This window comes from Pan troglodytes, chromosome 4 (genome assembly GCF_028858775.2).
Source record: "Pan troglodytes isolate AG18354 chromosome 4, NHGRI_mPanTro3-v2.0_pri, whole genome shotgun sequence".
Classification (NCBI taxonomy): domain Eukaryota; kingdom Metazoa; phylum Chordata; class Mammalia; order Primates; family Hominidae; genus Pan; species Pan troglodytes.
The window spans coordinates 133,793,024-133,811,793 of NC_072402.2; the positions used below are offsets into that span (position 1 = coordinate 133,793,024).

General features: G+C 46.9%; 1 protein-coding gene across 1 annotated transcript in view; it reads left to right on the forward strand.

Annotated features, from left to right (window-relative positions):
- Positions 1-7,927, forward strand: part of TGFBI (transforming growth factor beta induced) — a 34,890-nt gene extending 26,963 nt beyond the window's left edge. The window contains exons 12-17 of the mRNA XM_001169327.6: positions 770-900; positions 3,195-3,319; positions 4,934-5,036; positions 5,600-5,679; positions 6,763-6,787; positions 7,286-7,927. Coding sequence (XP_001169327.1) covers positions 770-900; positions 3,195-3,319; positions 4,934-5,036; positions 5,600-5,679; positions 6,763-6,787; positions 7,286-7,326 — 505 coding nt within the window. The 3' untranslated portion in view covers positions 7,327-7,927. The remainder of the gene's footprint in view (positions 1-769; positions 901-3,194; positions 3,320-4,933; positions 5,037-5,599; positions 5,680-6,762; positions 6,788-7,285) is intronic.
- The last annotated feature ends 10,843 nt before the right edge of the window (positions 7,928-18,770 follow it).

Genomic DNA, 18,770 nt, shown 5'->3' on the forward strand with positions numbered 1-18,770 from the left:
AGCTTTCTTCTACCTTGGGGATTCAATTAACACTAGCAGTGCACTGCTGCGACCTTCCAGACTTGGGATGGGGAAAAGGCAAGGGTCGCCTTGAAAGCTTACATTGGGAAGAAGGGTTACTTCTAAGAGTGTAATCTTCACATGCATGGGAAGCAGGGAGGGGGACTACATTTTTATGACTGAAGTGCAAGGAAAACATCACCCTCTCATTGTAAAGCTCCAAGTGAGCCAAGAGCACATAGTTTACAGTGCACGATGAGCCTCTCACTCTCTGCGCAGTATCTGTTTATTGCAACTGAAGCACCCTTGTGAGTTTGTTTTCTTGCCCGGCTATCTCCATTTCTGACTTGCTCATTCACCTCGGGGTGCTGTCATATTGAATGTTTCCCTGTCACTGACTTCAGCCACCTGCACAAGGGCCTGGAGAGCACACCCCTCTGCCCTCCCAGAATCATATCCCTGGAGGCTCAACTAGTCTCTGGGTCAGCCATACCTCTGCCCTTTCTTTTCCCTCCTTTCTCCTGTGGCCTCTGACGTCTGGCCATTTAACAGAGCTTAGCATTTTTGCTGGGTGGAGAGAGATGGAGCCTGGAATCACTCCCTCTTTGTGCATAGGGTGGGCGTGAAAACCAAGGTGTGTGCATTCCAGTGGCCTGGACTCTACTATCCTCAGTGGTGAGGTATTTAAGGAAAATACCTCTCAGCCGTGGTGAGGTATTTAAGGAAAATACCTGTTGACAGGTGACATTTTCTGTGTGTGTATCTACAGCATGCTGGTAGCTGCCATCCAGTCTGCAGGACTGACGGAGACCCTCAACCGGGAAGGAGTCTACACAGTCTTCGCTCCCACAAATGAAGCCTTCCGAGCCCTGCCACCAAGAGAACGGAGCAGACTCTTGGGTAAAGACCAACTTAAGTACACGTCTCCATTTTTCTAAAGTAATGATCCCTCAGGGCCCAAGCAGCAAACAGTTGGCATATCAAGGATTGACTTGAAGGGATTTTATGACAAGACTATTAGTGAAAGAGTGGGCGGGACTAAAGGAACTAGCAAAGGATGAGGCCAACCAGGGACTAGCAACCCTGGGAAGCCTTTACTACCCCTAGGCCTGGGGGAATGGGAGGATGAGAGCCGGAACCAGGGAGGTCATGAGCCTTGGACAAGGGCACAGAACAGCAGCCAGAGCCATGTGCAGCCAGCCACTGTCAGAACCATGCAAGGGGGACCACTCAGCGCCCGAGCCTCCCTCTCAGACAGTTGCCATCTGGGTCTCTCGTTGGCTGATGCGAGAGCAGGAGGGAGCCCACTGATGCAGTTCATAGAGCTCAGCCTCCTGGGCAGGAAACCAGGCAGAGAGGAGTAGAAAAGAATTGAGGGTGGCTGCGACCAGCCCAGTCACTGAGGCATGTTTCCCACTGGAGACCTATGAGCACAGTGATAATAAAGCCAGTTACCTGCACTGACTATCCCTCCAGACAAAAGCTTTCCCAAGAAGTTAGTCATGGCTCTGAGAGATCTAGTTGAGGATGTTTGGCAGGGGATCTACTGGTTACGAGTGGCTAAGAAAAATGAGGAAGGTAAGAGTATCTTGCAGCCTGTGTTGGGAGGATTAAATAGGATGCCACACACAGGGCCAGGCAGACAGCCTGGTCAGTAATAGCCATGACGATGGGGGCAGGGGGAGCAGGAATGGGAGTTGCAGTGTTTAGCTCAGATGCATGCCTGTGGGAGATGCTTCCACTCTCACAGAAAGATGAGACCAAGGAAAAGGAGGAGGAAGAGGAAGGACCTTGACAAACCTTGGGGCCCACATTGTCTACACCTCCCTTCCTGCTCTAGAGCAGAATAGAAAGTTCAGGTTGCAGGCAGCTCTAAGTTGAATTTGTGTCCTGTTTAATTTTCTTTATTGCTAAATGAATGCCTGTGTCTGTGATGCTGACGTATGTTCCTAAGGAGAGGGGAGAAGTTCATTCTGAACATAAACTTTTCATCCTCTCTCTGTCCAGCAAGAATGGAATATTCCCCAAGTGGCCCGAGCCAGCTTGGCTTTCTTTTTGTTTTCAGTTATGTGGGAGTTGAGGAGGGGGATGGGAAAAGCTTCCCAAACACACCCTCCCCCAGGCCTGAGGCACCCCTGGGGGACAGAGAGTGTTAGAGGTTGGTCCAGGTGTTAGAGATATTGAAAGGACATCCCATGCACCCCAGGGGCTGGTGTGGCTCTGTACTTCCAGGCAATATTTTGTGGAAGGGGAACCTTGTCAGCTCCAGGTTGTGGATGTTTGAAAATCAGTTGGTACCCAGTGGCTCCATCCTCTGGCACGCATGTGGATTTGTCAATAACCAAGTGAACTCTCCAAAATAAGTTAAAACTTCCTCCCTTCTCAGTTTCAAGATGCTGGAAATAGCTGTTCATAAGCCCTGGGGAAATTTAGCCCTTTGGCTGGTAATGGGAGTATCCGAGATGAGAGGGCAGCTGGAAACTTTCGGAATGACCTCCCACACTTAATTTGGGAAATGCCTCTGCACCTTTATGGGCAACCAGATGCCTGCCCCAGTTGCTGGAGACACTGATGTGGGCTGAAAGGAATGCTGAGACGTGATGAGGAGAGATGCTGCGGAGGGAATATCCCCCTCAGCCCTGACCTCATCGGCTCCATGGCTCCTCCACAGTACAGCTGTCTACTCTTTTAAGTTCTCCCTTCAGGAAATAGCCATCTCAAACAGAATGTGCATTTGAGGGCAGAATGTGTAAATATTGCACTACTGTGTTATAACCGTCAGGAGCCATGCTGATGATGAAACGTCCCAGATGCCGGTGCTGGAAAGGTCCCTGGCTTTCCAAGCAAATATTTATCTCATGGAAACATGAGTCATACTCACAGAGGAGTATGGATTAACTCCTTCTCAGCAGCCAGGGAGCCCAGCATCCCAGACAGCATATTTAACCCAGAGGCCAACTGACTGCTGGGGCAGATTTGTGGTCATGAACATGTGCTTTGTGTCCTCTGACCATTAGACAGATTGTGGGTCACAACGTTGAGTATACAGTGGGAGCTTAATAAGTGCTTATTCCCTGGGCAGGGAGTTCTTCATTTCAGGGGTGACCACTTACATCTTCTCCTCTGGGCCCTCCTTGACCAGGCTAATTACCATTCTTGGGATTAACTCTATCTCCTTTTCCCGCAACCTGCAGGAGATGCCAAGGAACTTGCCAACATCCTGAAATACCACATTGGTGATGAAATCCTGGTTAGCGGAGGCATCGGGGCCCTGGTGCGGCTAAAGTCTCTCCAAGGTGACAAGCTGGAAGTCAGCTTGGTAAGTGTCCTGCAAATCAAAGGCTGGCTAAATTTCCCCAGGGCAGGGCTTCCAGGACATATCTCACCCCCAGGATGGCATTATACACACACAACCTTCAAGTTGCAGCCCGAATCTCTGAGCGTAATTCGCCCAAAGAAAAAGAGAAAAGAGAAGAGGGTCTTCAGGGAAATCAAGTGAGATCATAGTTAGACATGAGTAAGAACTTCCAGATTTACAAGGGAATAGAGCATCTGATTTGGCATCTGAGAGAGGCTATTAGATCTTCCTTCTCTTAAGGAGGTTGTAGGCAACTAGTTACGTGACTGAAGAGATCAGTCTCTACTCACACCATCCCACCCCCCAAACCCAGGGCTTCACTGAGTTGTACCATGAACCAGACCATCCCAAGAGGCTTTTTGAGTTCTGACACTTGCTCTGTGAGCCTTCCCTTGCTCTGCACATTGATGATATAACTTTGTAACTGCACTAAGAGTGTTCCTAAAGCAGATAGCCAGCCGAGCTCCAGAAATCTCCCTGGCTGCACCTGCAGAGGCCACTGACCCCTCTGTGGAGGGACCGCTCTTCAGTGTGTGGCTGGCTTCTACTCTCTGCTCCTCTCTCTTGGTCTTCAGCCATCCATTGCTCACCAGTTTCTCACCAGGAGCATAGGAAGATATGCATGTAGGGAGGTAGGCACGGGGATGACTTGTTTGACTTTAGCAGGTCATTCAAGAATCTCCTCGCACCTGGTTTCAGATGCTGGGGTCCTGTCTGTCACAGGCTTCTGTGCCTCCTACCCCCTTGAGTTTGTCACATGGCCCTTCAGGAAGGCCTGAGATAGATTTGCCCTGGGTGGGCCTCCTATGAGAAAATCTTAAGTCAGGCACCCAGGCAAAATGGAAAGAGCCTTTTGCCCAGAGCAGGAGGCCTGTCTTCCATTTCCAGCTGTTCCACCTACTTAGCTTAAAAGAGGCACTTCGCCTGTCTTCAGTCTCAGTCTCCTCTTCTGTGGAATGGGACAATAATATCTACTCTCCTTATCATACACTGCTGTGAGGACTGAGTGGATCACACAAAAAAGCATTATGTAAATTGCAAAGTGCTAAATCCACGCAGGAGATTTGAATTAATCCACCACACTGAAGGTCTGTCAAGGGCAGGGACTGTTTCATTCACCGGAGTATCCCCAGTCTTACACAGGACTTGGCATATGAAAAGTGTTCAGTAGGCCGGGTGCAGTGGCTCATGCCTGTAATCCCAGCACTTTGGGAGGCCAAAGTGGGCGGATCATCTGAGGTCAGGAGTTCAAGTCCAGCCTGGCCAACGTGGTGAAACCTCATCTCTACTAAAAATACAAAATTAGCTGGGCGTGGTGGCACAAGCCTGTAATCACAGCTACTCGGGAGGCTGAGGCAGGAGAATCACTTGAACCCAGGAGGCGGAGGTTGCAGTGAGTCGAGATCATGCCACTGCACTCCAGCCTGGGCGACAAGATTGAAACTCCATCTCAAAAACAAAGAACAAGGAAAAAAACGAAAACTGTTCGGTAAACACTTGCTGAGTGAATAAAATAAATATATAAATGTATAAATAAATGCTCTACTTTCAACCACTACTCTGTTTTTCTTTTAGAAAAACAATGTGGTGAGTGTCAACAAGGAGCCTGTTGCCGAGCCTGACATCATGGCCACAAATGGCGTGGTCCATGTCATCACCAATGTTCTGCAGCCTCCAGGTAAGTGTCGCATCCCCACTGACTCTGCAGCCAGTCCTTTTCTCCATGTGGCAGTTGGTGGAGAGAAGAAAAACTGTTCTAAACAATGATGAGAATAACATGTAATTGTGATAGTTAAACTGTGCCTATGTGACTGATTGCAGAGTGAATTGGGAGCTGTTGGTTTTGAATGCACCACACTAAGGAATGTGAGGGCACATTGCTCTTTGCGGAGTTGCCCAGCTATATTAGCTCCCCTCAGACACAGCCTAGTTTTCTGTATTTGCGTGGATGCTGTCCGCGCGATTCCCAGCACTCCTCTTACAGCATCTCACCTCAGTGTATGTTCCTTGCCTCCAGTGCAGTTGAACCTCAGTCCTGCCTCTCCTCATGTGTGCATTCACCTTTCTTGGCGCTCTCTCCCCATGGGCCAAGTTCTACCATGAGTTATGAAACATTATGGAGAAAACATGTCTTTGGAAATGTGAGCCAGAAAGCCCACTGGTGCCCCTCAGTCACGGTTGTTACGAATGACATGCTAATGGTTTCACTCTGGTCAAACCTGCCTTTTCTTTCCTCTTCAGCCAACAGACCTCAGGAAAGAGGGGATGAACTTGCAGACTCTGCACTTGAGATCTTCAAACAAGCATCAGCGTTTTCCAGGGTAAGATGCCTGCTAGGTTTGCACCTAGCCTGAGCAGCCTCAGGTCCTCTGTTTGGGCCATAGAGGAGCCTCTCCAGCCCCTGTCTTCCTTGGCTGCTCCCCAGGGCTCTCTTAAAACTTCTCCCCACTCCCACTGAGGCATCCTCAGCCCCAGCCTGTGTCAAATTCAGAGTAAAGAACCAAGGCAACTCCCTGGCCTTCATGGGCCAAAGTGCAGGCTTTCACACCGAGGCCTCTGAGCCTCAGATCATGGGGAAGTCACTGCTGGAGAGAACAGACATAGCTCTGGAAGCCATCTGCCCAAGAGGGCAGCCCATCCCAAGTTCATCTTACAGTGGCCAGGCCTGCCCTGAGCCGGGGCCTCTGGGTCACTCTTCTGCTGTCCATGGCATTGCCCATCCTGGGTGAGGCTGGGGCTCTCCTGGGCACTGTATGTATTCTGGATACAGGGATACTGGGCTCGCTATGTGTGTGGAGCCATCCCTTCCTTGCCCCAGCCCCACCTCCCTCTCAAACCCTCTCTGGCTCTTTCTGAGCTTCCTTTCCTGCTCCCCAGCTTGCCCAGTGCTCAGTGCCCCACTTGGCTCTTTTGCTACTTCGGGTCAGGTGGAGCCTCTTGGGAATGTGAGGTGCCTTACAGAAAGATTGCACTTCAAGAGGAGAGGCTGCAGGGAGCCATCCTAAACCCAGAGGCCTGGAGCTTACCGTGTCACTTTACTTTTGTACACAGGGGTCTCCTTAGTGCCCTCGAGAAGGATTCTTGGCCCTGAGCTTCTACTCCTGAGGCCACCTCTGTGCAGCCCCAGCTCCCTCAACTCTAGGCTGTAGTCTCAGTGGGAAAGCCTGGCTTGGGGGTCTCCTAGGAATGTCCACCTGAAGGCACACTTGATAGGGCCTTGCACAACTTATGTCTGCCAAGGCCACCTGAGGAACTCCCTGGTGCCTATAAGTTCCACCTTCCCCTTCCTCTTCCTCGCCCCAGCATTTTTTCTGAGTAGGGGTGGCAATGGGCAAAGCCATTGTCATAAGCAGTTGCAGGTATAACTTTCACTAGAAAACCTGACACCTTGTGTTTTCTTTCAGGCTTCCCAGAGGTCTGTGCGACTAGGTGAGTCTGGTCTGGGTTTGAAGTCATTGCAGACCTGTTTAGGCCTTACCCCCAAGCAAGCCCAAGCCTGCCATCTGCTGTATATAGATAAGAACATCATGGTGCAGTAAAAGAAGCCTGGCCTTTGGAGTCAGAACAGCAGGGTGACTTGGGGTCAGACCCAGAGCACCCCATTTTCTTCTCTGTAAGATGAGGATAATAAGAGTAACAACCTTTTAGGGTTAAGGTGAGTTTTCAGCTTAGGAAGTCTGGGAATATTGCAAAGGGCTTGGCAGGAACCCATGGTGAGGATCTAGTTCCAAGTTGATAGGTACAGAAAACCAGAACATCGGGCCTTGAGTAAAGAGTGAAGTTTCACAAACCACAAAGCACCTGCTATGTGCAGGAGAGCATGGCAGAAGGAGGCTGCTTGGCCCTGGTCCTTGAGATTCTGACAGTGTCCTAGACAGACATGGGGAGATCTGCACCTATTTGACGTTACCAACTTCTCTTTTTCAGCCCCTGTCTATCAAAAGTTATTAGAGAGGATGAAGCATTAGCTTGAAGCACTACAGGAGGAATGCACCACGGCAGCTCCCCGCCAATTTCTCTCAGATTTCCACAGAGACTGTTTGAATGTTTTCAAAACCAAGTATCACACTTCAATGTACATGGGCCGCACCATAATGAGATGTGAGCCTTGTGCATGTGGGGGAGGAGGGAGAGAGATGTACTTTTTAAATCATGTTCCCCCTAAACATGGCTGTTAACCCACTGCATGCAGAAACTTGGATGTCACTGCCTGACATTCACTTCCAGAGAGGACCTATCCCAAATGTGGAATTGACTGCCTATGCCAAGTCCCTGGAAAAGGAGCTTCAGTATTGTGGGGCTCATAAAACATGAATCAAGCAATCCAGCCTCATGGGAAGTCCTGGCACAGTTTTTGTAAAGCCCTTGCACAGCTGGAGAAATGGCATCATTATAAGCTATGAGTTGAACTGTTCTGTCAAATGTGTCTCGCATCTACACGTGGCTTGGAGGCTTTTAAGGGGCCCTGTCCAGGTAGATAAGAAATGGTATGTAGAGCATGTAGAGCTCAGATTTCCCTATTGTGACAGAGCCATGGTGTGTTTGTAATAATAAAACCAAAGAAACATACGTCCTGTGTGCATGGTACAGTGTGCTGACCTGAGGCCATCATGCTCCTCCACACCTCAATTCTGCTCTGGAGAAGCTCAGAAAGGAGCCCCGAGGGATGGTTTTGGGGAGATTCCAGCAGCCAGCCCTCAGACAGCCAGACAGCTCATGGGGGTTTGAGCCTGTCTTTGCCAAACAGGTTTTTATTTCACCCTCCTCCGGTCCTGGGGTTTCAAGTTTTCAGTGTTGCCTTCACCCCGCACTTTATTCCTCTTATTACTTGGAAGTACCTTCCCTCCAGCATGGTGATCCCCTGCCTGTGTGCTGGACTTTTGAGTCCTCAGCACCAACCTGTGAAGTGGTTGCCAGCATAATCCCATTATGCAGATGAGGAGACCAAGGCCCAGGGAAGGGAGAACCATCAGCAGCACGTAAAATAGCTGAGCTGGGACTGGAACCCACACCTCCTGACTCTCAGTGACCACCACTGACAACAGCATAAGTCCACGTTTTCCAGGCCCATCCCCTCTGTGCCAACCCACATTCAGATTCCTTCCCCGGCTCCCGTAATCTCTGGCATCTAGAATATCCTCAGGACTCTGAGAGGTGGTATCATGTGGTTGTGGTGCCGTTGCCCCCTACCTGTGTGGCCTGGGGCCAGTCATGTGACCTCCCAGGGTCTCCTCTTCTGTAATAGGGAGATGACCGTCACATCTACTTCATGGGTCCATCGTGAAGATGAAATGAGATGATCTATATAAAATGCTTGGTACAACATTAGGTGGCCTTATTTTTATCCTGCCGTCTGGGACTGCTCAGGATCAATGCGCCGGAGAGCCTTTATTTGTGTCTTTCCCACAGGTGGGCTGGCCCACTTTCCTAGAGAATGGGACAGACCTCCTTCCCACCCACACCCATCTCTGCCAAGGCTGATTCACTCCAGCAGGCGGAGCTCATTTCACTTCATGGAACCAATGACCCAAAGATATATCCCCAGCACTACTGCTGGTCAGTCCACTGCTGCTGGGAATACAGCAATGGTAGTGGCAGACAGAGGCCCTCTCTTAAATAGCTTCCAGTCTGAGGAAAGAGAGATATGACATCAATCCATTAAAATCATTCATCCATTGGTTCCACAAATATTTGTTGAGGGCTACCTATGTGCACCCCCATGTTAGACCCTGGGGAATAGACATGTCATTCTCGTGAGGCTTCTCTACTGATGGGGGGGAAGAGAATTGTCAACCAGATAATGGCACTACAGCCTGTGTGTTCTTAGTGACTCTGAGGATAGCACTGTGGTTCTGTGACAGATAATGAAGGATTTGGAAGCAGGAATGCCCAGGAGCTCCCAGAAGTGGGAAGAGATGAGAGGAATGGAAGGAACTTACCTGAAGGTGAAGGCATCAGGCTAGGGGACCAAGGGAGAAGGTGTCCTGAGAGGTAAGGCTTAACCTTGGGTGTGAATTCGGTTTCCGTCACTCTCCCATAGCTCTGTCCTGCTGTTCCCACCTCCCCCGCAGCCATGCAGGCTTGGGCGGCTAGTGAGGGCCTTGCTCATGCTGAGTATCCTATGCTATGCTTCACTTTGAGCACCTAAAATACACACACTGCACTTTACCAAGATGACCTCGGAAACCAAAGAGGTGATCAGCATAAGTTTTAAAGACCCTTAAATTTAAAGTAAAAAATCACTACAGTATCCATTATAAATGCCAAACACTAATATGTGTGTTTCTAGTTCTCCCCTTCATTTGTCCCTGCCACTCCCTGCCCTGACTTTGCCCCACCCCCTAGTAATGTGGGCTCCACTCTATTCTCCAAACTCTCCCTGGAGAGAAATCCTCCCTGTGGTTGAGGACAAGGCACAGCCTTCCCCTCCCACCAAAGAAGGTCAGATTCCCTTTTTTGGTTCCTAACCATCCATACCCCTTCTTTTCTCATGAAGACTCGGGCTAAGCATTCATTAGGGCTGCCATCTGGAGGATGGTCCCTTAGAGCTGAGGGGCCAGCACTGTGTGTTTCCAGGGGTGGGTGATTTTGGGGAGGGAGGTGTGCCTCACCCCATCAGAAGGCCAGAGGGTAGCCCAAGCTAGAAGGAGGTTGCCCAGGCCTTGCCTGAGCCCTGACCACTGAGCCCCAACCAAGGAAATGGAAGGAGAGGAAGAAGGGGAATGGGCTCTTCTTAGTCCACTTCTGTCTTTGCTGTCACTCTGGGAATACAAAGCTTTCTGGGATGTAGGGAGGACGGCAAAGACCCTCAGCATTGGGCCCTGAGGCCTCCCAGGATGGGGTATGCCTTTCCCACACAGGGGACAGGGGTGGCCTAAACCTGGCCACATTGGCCAACTGAGAGGCCAGCTCAGCCATGGGGCCAGAGAGGCCTGCTGTATTGGGCTATGCACCTATGTGCATTATTTGTTCTATTAGTTGCACTGATACTATGACACAGGTAAGTACTATTAAAATTCTCATTTTACTGCTGCAGAAATAGAAGCTTAGAGAGCTAAAGTAGTTTGCCAGGTCACAGAATAGGGAGAGGCTGAAACACAAATCCAGCCATTCTTAACCACGCTTCTCCCTTCTGCTCAACTATACCAGAGGCCAGGAGGGGTAGTCAAGGCAGCCGTGGACAAGCAGACATGAATGCCAGGTGGTCAGAAGGGCTCAAAACCCCCTACCCTCCAGAGAAGCCCCTGCAGGCCAGGTCTCTGCTTGCACAGCCTAGAACATAACTTGTTTCTATGGTGCCAGGGCATTAAGAATTAGCAATAGCCATGAGTGCCCCAGAACTCATGTCTGGAAAAAAAGAGAGGAAAATACCTCTGTGCTTGAAAGCATAATTCAGTGTTATGCTCTTAGAAGAGATGCCTGGAATATTATGCTCAGAACTCTTTTCAAAGCCAGGAGAGAAAGTCATGGAATGAGGGATGGGCCCGAAGCCCTGTCCAGAGAAGTCAAATGAGGCCACCTTGGGCCATCCCTATCTGGCAGGGAAAGAAACTCATCCATTCCAGAAAGCCAGAGAGCCAGCCTAGAGAATAAGTGGTGGGTGGATAGGGGAGGAGTCTGGGACAACCTCTATACACACGCACATTCATTCACACACACACACACACACACACACACACACAGAGGCATGCACACACACCCCTGCATGGGAAACCGAAGACACAGCCTTAGGCAGAGAAAACAGGCACAGCACACCCACTTGTGGTTGGGGAGAGGACTCCAGGACCTGGAGGTGGAAGGCAGCAGCTGGAGCTCTGGCCTCAGGCCTGTTAGAGGAGGCTCCCCAGAGCTGCTGCACCCTGTCACCCATGCAGGCCCTAACAGTCCCTGCAGTGCTGGAGCTCGCCATCACTTGGGGAGGCGATGGAGGTCACTGAGACCTGAAGAATGAAGAGGGTGGGGAAGAGAATTCAGTCTGAAGAACAGTGTCAGAAAGGCTCTGAGACAATGTGAGAGAGTTTTGTGTGGCTAGAGAGAAGAGAGACAATTCCTCTGGTGAGAGGTTTGGGAGCTAGACTGTACTGGGCCTCATAGGCTAAGTACTATCATAATTAGTATTAAGAATTTTAGACATTATCCTTAAGACAATGAGAAACCACTGGAGGGTTTTAGTTGGGGGAGGGAGATAGAGAGGGGTGTGCAATGATCAGATATATATTTTATATTTAGTAAAATATACATGGCATAGAATTTACCACTTCAACTATTTTAAGTATACAATTCAGTGGTATTCAGTACATTTCCCATTGTTGTGCAACCAATCTCTTCATCTTGCAAAACTGATCCGTTCCATTAAACACTAACTACCCATTCTCCCTTCCCTTCTGCCCTTGATAATCTCTGTTCTATTTTCTGTCTCTATGAATTGGAGTTCTTAGGTATTTCATGTAAGTGGAATCAGTATTTGTTCTTTGTGACTGGCTTATTTCACTTAGCATAATATCTTCAAGGCTTATCCATGTTGTAGTGTGTGTCAGAATTTCCTCCATTTTTGAGGCTGAATAATATTCCATTGCATATATATACCACTCACTTTGTTTATTCACTCATCTTTTGATGTACATTAGGCTTGCTTCTACCTTCTGGCTCTTGTGAATAATGGTGCAATGAATGTGGGTGTACAGATGTCTGTCAGAGTCCCTGTTTTAAATTAGTTTGGTCCCTGTTTTAAATTAGTTTGGTTATACCCAGAAGTCGAATTGATAAATCATATGGTAATTCTATTTTTAATTTGGGAGGGGGGGGGGAATTGCTATAGTGTTTCCATCGTGGCTGCACTATGTTACATTCCCCCCAACAGTGCACAAGGATTCCAGTTGCTCCACATCCTCTCTAATACTTGTTATTTTCTGGTTTTTGGTAATAACCATTCTATTGAATGTGAAGTGATATTTCATTGTGGTTTTGATTTTGTTTTGTTTTTTAATGATTAGTGATGTTGAGCCTCTTTTCATGTGCTTATTGGTCATTTATATTTCTTCTTTGGAGAAATGTCTATTTGATTCCTTTGCCCATTTTTAAAATTTTTTTTTCTTTTTTAGTTATTACATTTTAGGAGTTCTTTATGTATTCTGATATTGATTCCTTATCAGATATATGATTTTCAAATATTTTCTCCCATTCTGTGGGTTGCCTCTTTACTCTGTTGACAGTGTCCTTTGATGCATAAACATCTTTAATTTAGATGAAGTTCACAATATTTATTTATTCTTTTATTGCCTGTGCTTTTGGTGTCATGTCCAAGAAATCATTGCCAAATTTAATGTCATGAAGCTTTTCTCCTGTTTTCTTCTAAGAATTTTAGTTCTTACATGTAGGCCTTTTATTCATTTTTAGTTCATTTTTGTATATGAAATAAGGAAAGGGCCCAACTTCATTCTTTTCCATGTGGCTACCCAGTTTTCCATGTGGCTACCCCGTTTTCCACGTGGCTACCCAGTGCTGGGAAAAGATTGTCCTTTCTCCATTGAATGATCTCAGCACCCTTGTTGAAAATTATTTGACCATACAGGCAAGGGTTTATTTCTGGCCTCTCTACTCTATGCCATTGGTCTGTATGTCAGTCTTTATGTCAGTACCACACTGTTTTGATTATTGTAGCCTTGGCGTAAGTTTTAAAATTAGTAAGTATGAGTCCTTCAACTTTGTTTTTCTTTTTCAAAATTGTTGTGGCTATTGGAAATTCCTTGAGATTTTTGTATGAATTTTAGGGTAGATTTTTTTCTGTCTGCCAAATATATCATTAGGATTTTGATATGGATTATATTGAATCTGCAGATCACTTTGAGTACTATTGACATTTTAATAATAGTAAGTCTTCCAATTCATGAACATGGGATGTCTTTCCATTTATTTGTGTCTTCTCTAATTTATCTCAACAATTTTTTGCAGTGTTCAGTGTACAAGTCTTTCATATCCTTTGCTAGATTGATTCTTAAGTGTTTTATACTTTGTGATGCTATTATACATAGAATTGTCTTCTTAATTGTTAAATATGTTTTTAAATGATTGTTTTGGTTTTTGCGTGGAAAGTGGGTTGAAGTGGAGGGTAGGAGTAGCAGCTGGGAAGCCAATTAGGAGGCCGTTACAGTCATCCAGGCAAGACATGATGGAGGACCAGGGTGGTGGCACTAGAGATGGAAGGACACAGAGGAACTTGAGACATATTTTGGAGGTAGAACAGATAGGACTAGAATAGGGGTTGGAGGAGGAACATGAGAGAAAGGGAGGATTCAAGAACGGTACCAAGGTTTTTGCCTTAAACAGCCAGCTAAAGGGTTATGCCATTTTTTTTCCCTAAAATTCAGAGCAGGGAAGAAGCTACTGGTAAAAAAAAAAAAAAAAAAAAAGACTAAGAGTCTACTTTGGATAGTTTAAGTTTGGAAAGCCAATTAAAAATCCAAGTGAGATGTTAAAAAAAGCTGTTAGATATTCAAACCTAGAGTCAAGGAAGAGGTCTAAGCTGAGATGGAGTGTTGGGGAGTTAGTACATATAGGTGCTATTTAAAAAGAGTGACTGGATGTGATCTCCCAGGGAGAGAGTGTAGAGAGAGAAGAGAGCCTGAGACAGAGCCTTGGGTAGCTCCAGCATTTGGAGATCTGGAAGAGGAAGAAAAACCTGCAAAGGGGTCTGATAATATGTGTATGGAATCCTGGAAGTTGAGGAAGCATAGCCTTTTAAGGACAAGCATCAACTCAGATGAATTATTGATGTGTCCGATGGGTTTAGCCATGTGCATGTCATCAGGAACCATGGCAAGAGCATTCCCGGGGGAGATGAGAGGACTGACTCTGGGCTGGGAGGAAAGGGGGCAGGAGAGAAGGATACATTTTCTGCTGTGAGTGCTTGAATGGATGCCATTTTTCAGGGATTGAGAACCCCACAGGCATATGAAAACCTGGAAGTCTACTTGTTCAGTCTTACCCTTCATGTCAGATCAGCAGCTCTTTCTTCCAAACACCCGTACATGTGCCGCCATAGCCCTAAGGACTTATTTGGGTTAATTCCCCACTTCTTGTTTGGCCTTCCCTGCTAGAAGGTGAGCTGCTCAAAGGTATGTAGGGACTCCTCCGCCCAGTGCCTAGCATAGGGCCTGGCACACAGTACGTATTCAAAAAGTGTTATCTCAGAGCGTGGTTTCCAGAGAACAAATGGCTCCTTCAGTCAACAAGGTGTGTTTCCAGAGAACAAATGGCTCCTTCAGTTAACAAGGTGGGCTCAGGCCCCTGGTGCTCTCTAAAAAAGGAAGAGGAGGCTTCTCCAGACCCTTGAGGTATCCTTCTGGGGTCTCTCACGCATGTGGGCTGGAGGAAGCCTGAAACCAGAGCTCTCCTCGGGTCTTCTCAGGAAAGCAGGGTGGCTTATGAGAATCACCATCCCCAGGGAAGCCTCCTGCCCAGCTATGTGTGCCTCGGTCCCCTCTGGCTAAGACTCCCTAACTGAGAAAAGTCACCCCTGGGTCAGCAGGCCCCAACTCAGAGAGAACATCTGGGCCCAGAGAACAGGTAAATGGCTGATGAGTCACACTGCAGAAGGGCTGCTTCATCTTTAGCAGGTGACTCCACCCTCTAACCCTTCTGGGGAGGAAGTTTCATGCTTGGAGGGTTTTTCCCCATTCCCAGGATCCTAATTCTATTAGAAGAAAGTCTGAGATTTGGGAGTAGCAGAGACAGAGGGGAAAGACTTATGATTAAATATCCTCATTTGGGCGGAAATGAGTTTTTGAGTGAACAGATGGAAAACTACTCTCTTCTCCTGTCAGTGGGGCGGGTGAGTCCCTGCGGCTTCTTGGCAACAGCTTATGAATAATTCAAGTTCAAGGAAGCCATCTGCACGCAGGGACCTTTCCCTGATGACCGCTCTCAGTTGGGCTTCCAGAATCGGAGGGTGAGGGAAAAAGCCCTGCTAGAGGGGCTGTTTTCAGCCAGCTTTGGAGTGAAGAAGGCTTGGTCCCTCCTACAGTGGAGGGAGGAGAAAAGAAGGGGTATAGGAATAAGCACTCCTGGGTCCTCAGTTGTTCAGTGATGCCTGAGAACTAAGGAAGAACGTGGTCTTTGAACAGCGAAGATGTAGCCTCAAATCCCAGCCCTGCTTTGAGAGGAATCACCTACAATCAGATCCTATTCACTTTTAGACTACAACAGGATTCCTAATCTTCCTTAGGCCAGGGACTCCTGATAAAAGCCATGGACCCTCTCCTCAGAAAAATGCACAGGTATCTACAATACACACGATTTTGATGACCACTCTCCCTCGAGCTCTGTATTACTCCATTTTCATACTGCTGTGAAGAAATATCCAAGACTGGGTAAATTATGAAGAAAAACAGGTTTAATGGACTCACGGTTCCACATGGCTGGGGAGGCCTCATAATCATGGCAGAAGGTATAGGAGGAACAAAGGCAAGTCTTACATGGCAGCAGACAAAGAGAGCGTGTGCAGTGGAACTGCCCTTTATAAAAGCAACAGATCAAGTGACACCTATTAACTATCATGAGAATAGAACAGGAAAAACCTAACCCCATGATTCAATTACCTCACTGGCTTTCTCCCGTGACATGTGGGGATTATGGTAACTACAATTCAAGATGAGATTTGGGTGGGGACACAGCCAAACCATATCAAGCCCCTATTCAAAATACATTTCATACAGACCTATGTGCTTCTTGCATGCACAGTACTATGTGCTTCTTGTGTGCAGTCAACAAGTCCTCTACCTTCAAAGCATCAAGCGTAGACATTGCACACAGTAGGTCATGCATAAGCATAGAACAAGTAGGGCATCCAACTGCAGCCCAGTTTCTTTGCCTGCAACAGGGCATAGAGGCTGTCCCCCAATGGCGCAGTGGCAGCCTAACAGCAAGAGAGAAAAGAGAAGAGCCATAGTCAGGTGTGCTGTGGAAAGGCCCTCAGAGCTCACGGCACTGATTCACTTAGTAAAGTATGCTGCAGAGGAGAAACGCTGTGATGTCAGGAATGTAGACGACCTTTACTCCACAGGCAAAACTGTTTCAGTATCAGAGAATCCATGGGCTGGGAAACCCTGAGAACTTAACATGGAAGCACCTCTTTATGGTTTATTATTTACATACTCGAGAGAACTCAACCAGGAAGGAAATCTTCAAACACATTTATCAATAGCCTATCTCTTTGTTTGAAGATCATAGAATTTACACAGCTGAATGATTAAAAATAAAAGTCCTTTTGTCATCTTTCTAACGAGATTTTAGAAAAATTGTATGTGTGAATTTAGTTTTATTTCCTAATGTTTCTATTGTGTTATTTTTAACTTTCAAATTCAACTTGAATTTCATTTCCTCTAAGATGGAAATTCAGGGTCTTAATGAATTAATTTCACATAGAAATTTTTATTCTACCATCAGAAATGTACCAATTATTTGCCTATTCATTGCATTGTTCTGCCTTCTTGGAGATATGTTTCATTATTCCTATCAGCTTGTGTCTCTGGGCTACAATATCTGTTCCTTTGATCTACATAACTGTGCTTGCACCTGGACCACACCACGTAAATTGGTGTTAATTTAGTATCTTTTAATATCTCATACAGTCAGATCTCTTTGCTTTTGAAGATAACTTTTTTCTTTTTACAAAATTGACACTTTCTCCTTGTGGAAGTTTTAGAAAGTATAGGCAAGCAGAAAGAAAAAAGTAAACCATTATCAAATCACTGGAGCAGATTCTTTCAGATACTATGTTTGAGGAAAACATGAGCATATATAATATATTGCAATCTTCCCCTATGTGCTATAAGTTTCAAAATAAAAAGAAAATAGGTATTGTGGTAAGCAGAATTTTAAGATGGCCACCATGACTTTTGCCCCACAGTGTTACTCCGTTGATAGCAAAAAGGAGATTATCCAGGTGGGCCCAATCAAATAGCAGCCTTTAAAGCAAAGCCTTTTCTCTCCGGCTGGTGGCAGAGGTGGAAATCAGAGACATTTGAAGCCTGAGAAGGACTTGGTACAAAGTTGCTGGTTTGAAGAAAGAGGGGCATGAGAAAAAAGAATGCAGGCAGCCTCAGGCCGACAGCCAGTGAGGGAATGGGGACCTTGGACCTTCAGCTGCAAGGAACTGGATTCTCCACTAACCTAAATTAGTTCGGAGAGGGAGTCTCCTCTCGCTCCTCCAGAGAGGAGACCTGCTGTCACTATGCCTGTGAGACCCTGAGTAGAGAATCTGGTTGAGTCCACCCGGAATTCTGACTTTACAGAATTATGAAATAATTGATGGGTATTGTTTTAAGCCACTAAATTTGTAGTAACTTGTTAGGCAACAATAGAAAACTAATATAGGCCTTTAAACCAGTGGAAATGCCCTTTGTCATGTTTCTTACTATATTCTTAAGAAAAATCATATTTGGGAATAAACCTGCGAATTTTGTTTCATTTTCTTCACTCTGCCTCTGCAGAGACCTCTGAGTATATGGAAAGTCTGAGTCCTGGGCCAAGAGGGGTCTCTGGGCCTAGGCATCAGGGCCAGGCCCTGTGAGGCATTACTGTGAAGAAAAAGGCCCTTAGGAATCAGGGGGATTCCCCAGCCCTAAAACTGTCCCAGACCCACAGGCACCTGCCGAGAGCTAGGGTACAGAACTCCCCTGGGGCTCTGGTTGCACCTTCTACCACACGCGTTCCTGGGCTTCTGCCCTGACAAGCTAGCTGACAGCCTGAGGACATCCACACACACCAGGATGACATTGACTGACAAACTGTGATCACCATCAGCTGGGCCTGTGAGATTCCACAGGGTCTTCTTGGAGTAAGTGTCCACTTTTGCATTTTAACGTATTGAAGGCTTCAAATTTCTGCTCCAAAGCAGTCAAGGGTGGCTCTAGGGCTGGCTGGAGAGAGAGAGACTGTGTAACAAAGGGCCCTGGATCGCCTCACACCCTCCAATCAAAGCCACTGCTTATTGAAGGGCTGGTTTGTACAAAGCCTCATTCTCACTAGTTTACACTCACGTTCTCATTTGTTATAATGTTTGTTTCCAGTTTACAAAGGAGAAAACTGAGGCTCAGAGAGATTGAGTAATCGCTATGGACTGAATGTCTGTGTCTAAAATTCTTATGTTGAAAATGTAATCCTCACTGTGATGGTGTTTGGAGATGGGGCATCTGGGAGGTACTTAGGTGATGAGGGTGGAGTCTTCTTGATAGGATTAGTGTCCTTATAAGAATAGTGGAGAGAGCTTGCTTCCTCCCTCCACCAAGTGAGGCTACAGCAAGAAGGCAGCCATCCGCACTTCAGGAAGAGGGCCCTGACCAGAAACCGACTTGGCCAGCACCTTGATCTTGCACTTCCTTGCCTGCAGAACTGTGAGAAATAAATTTCTGTT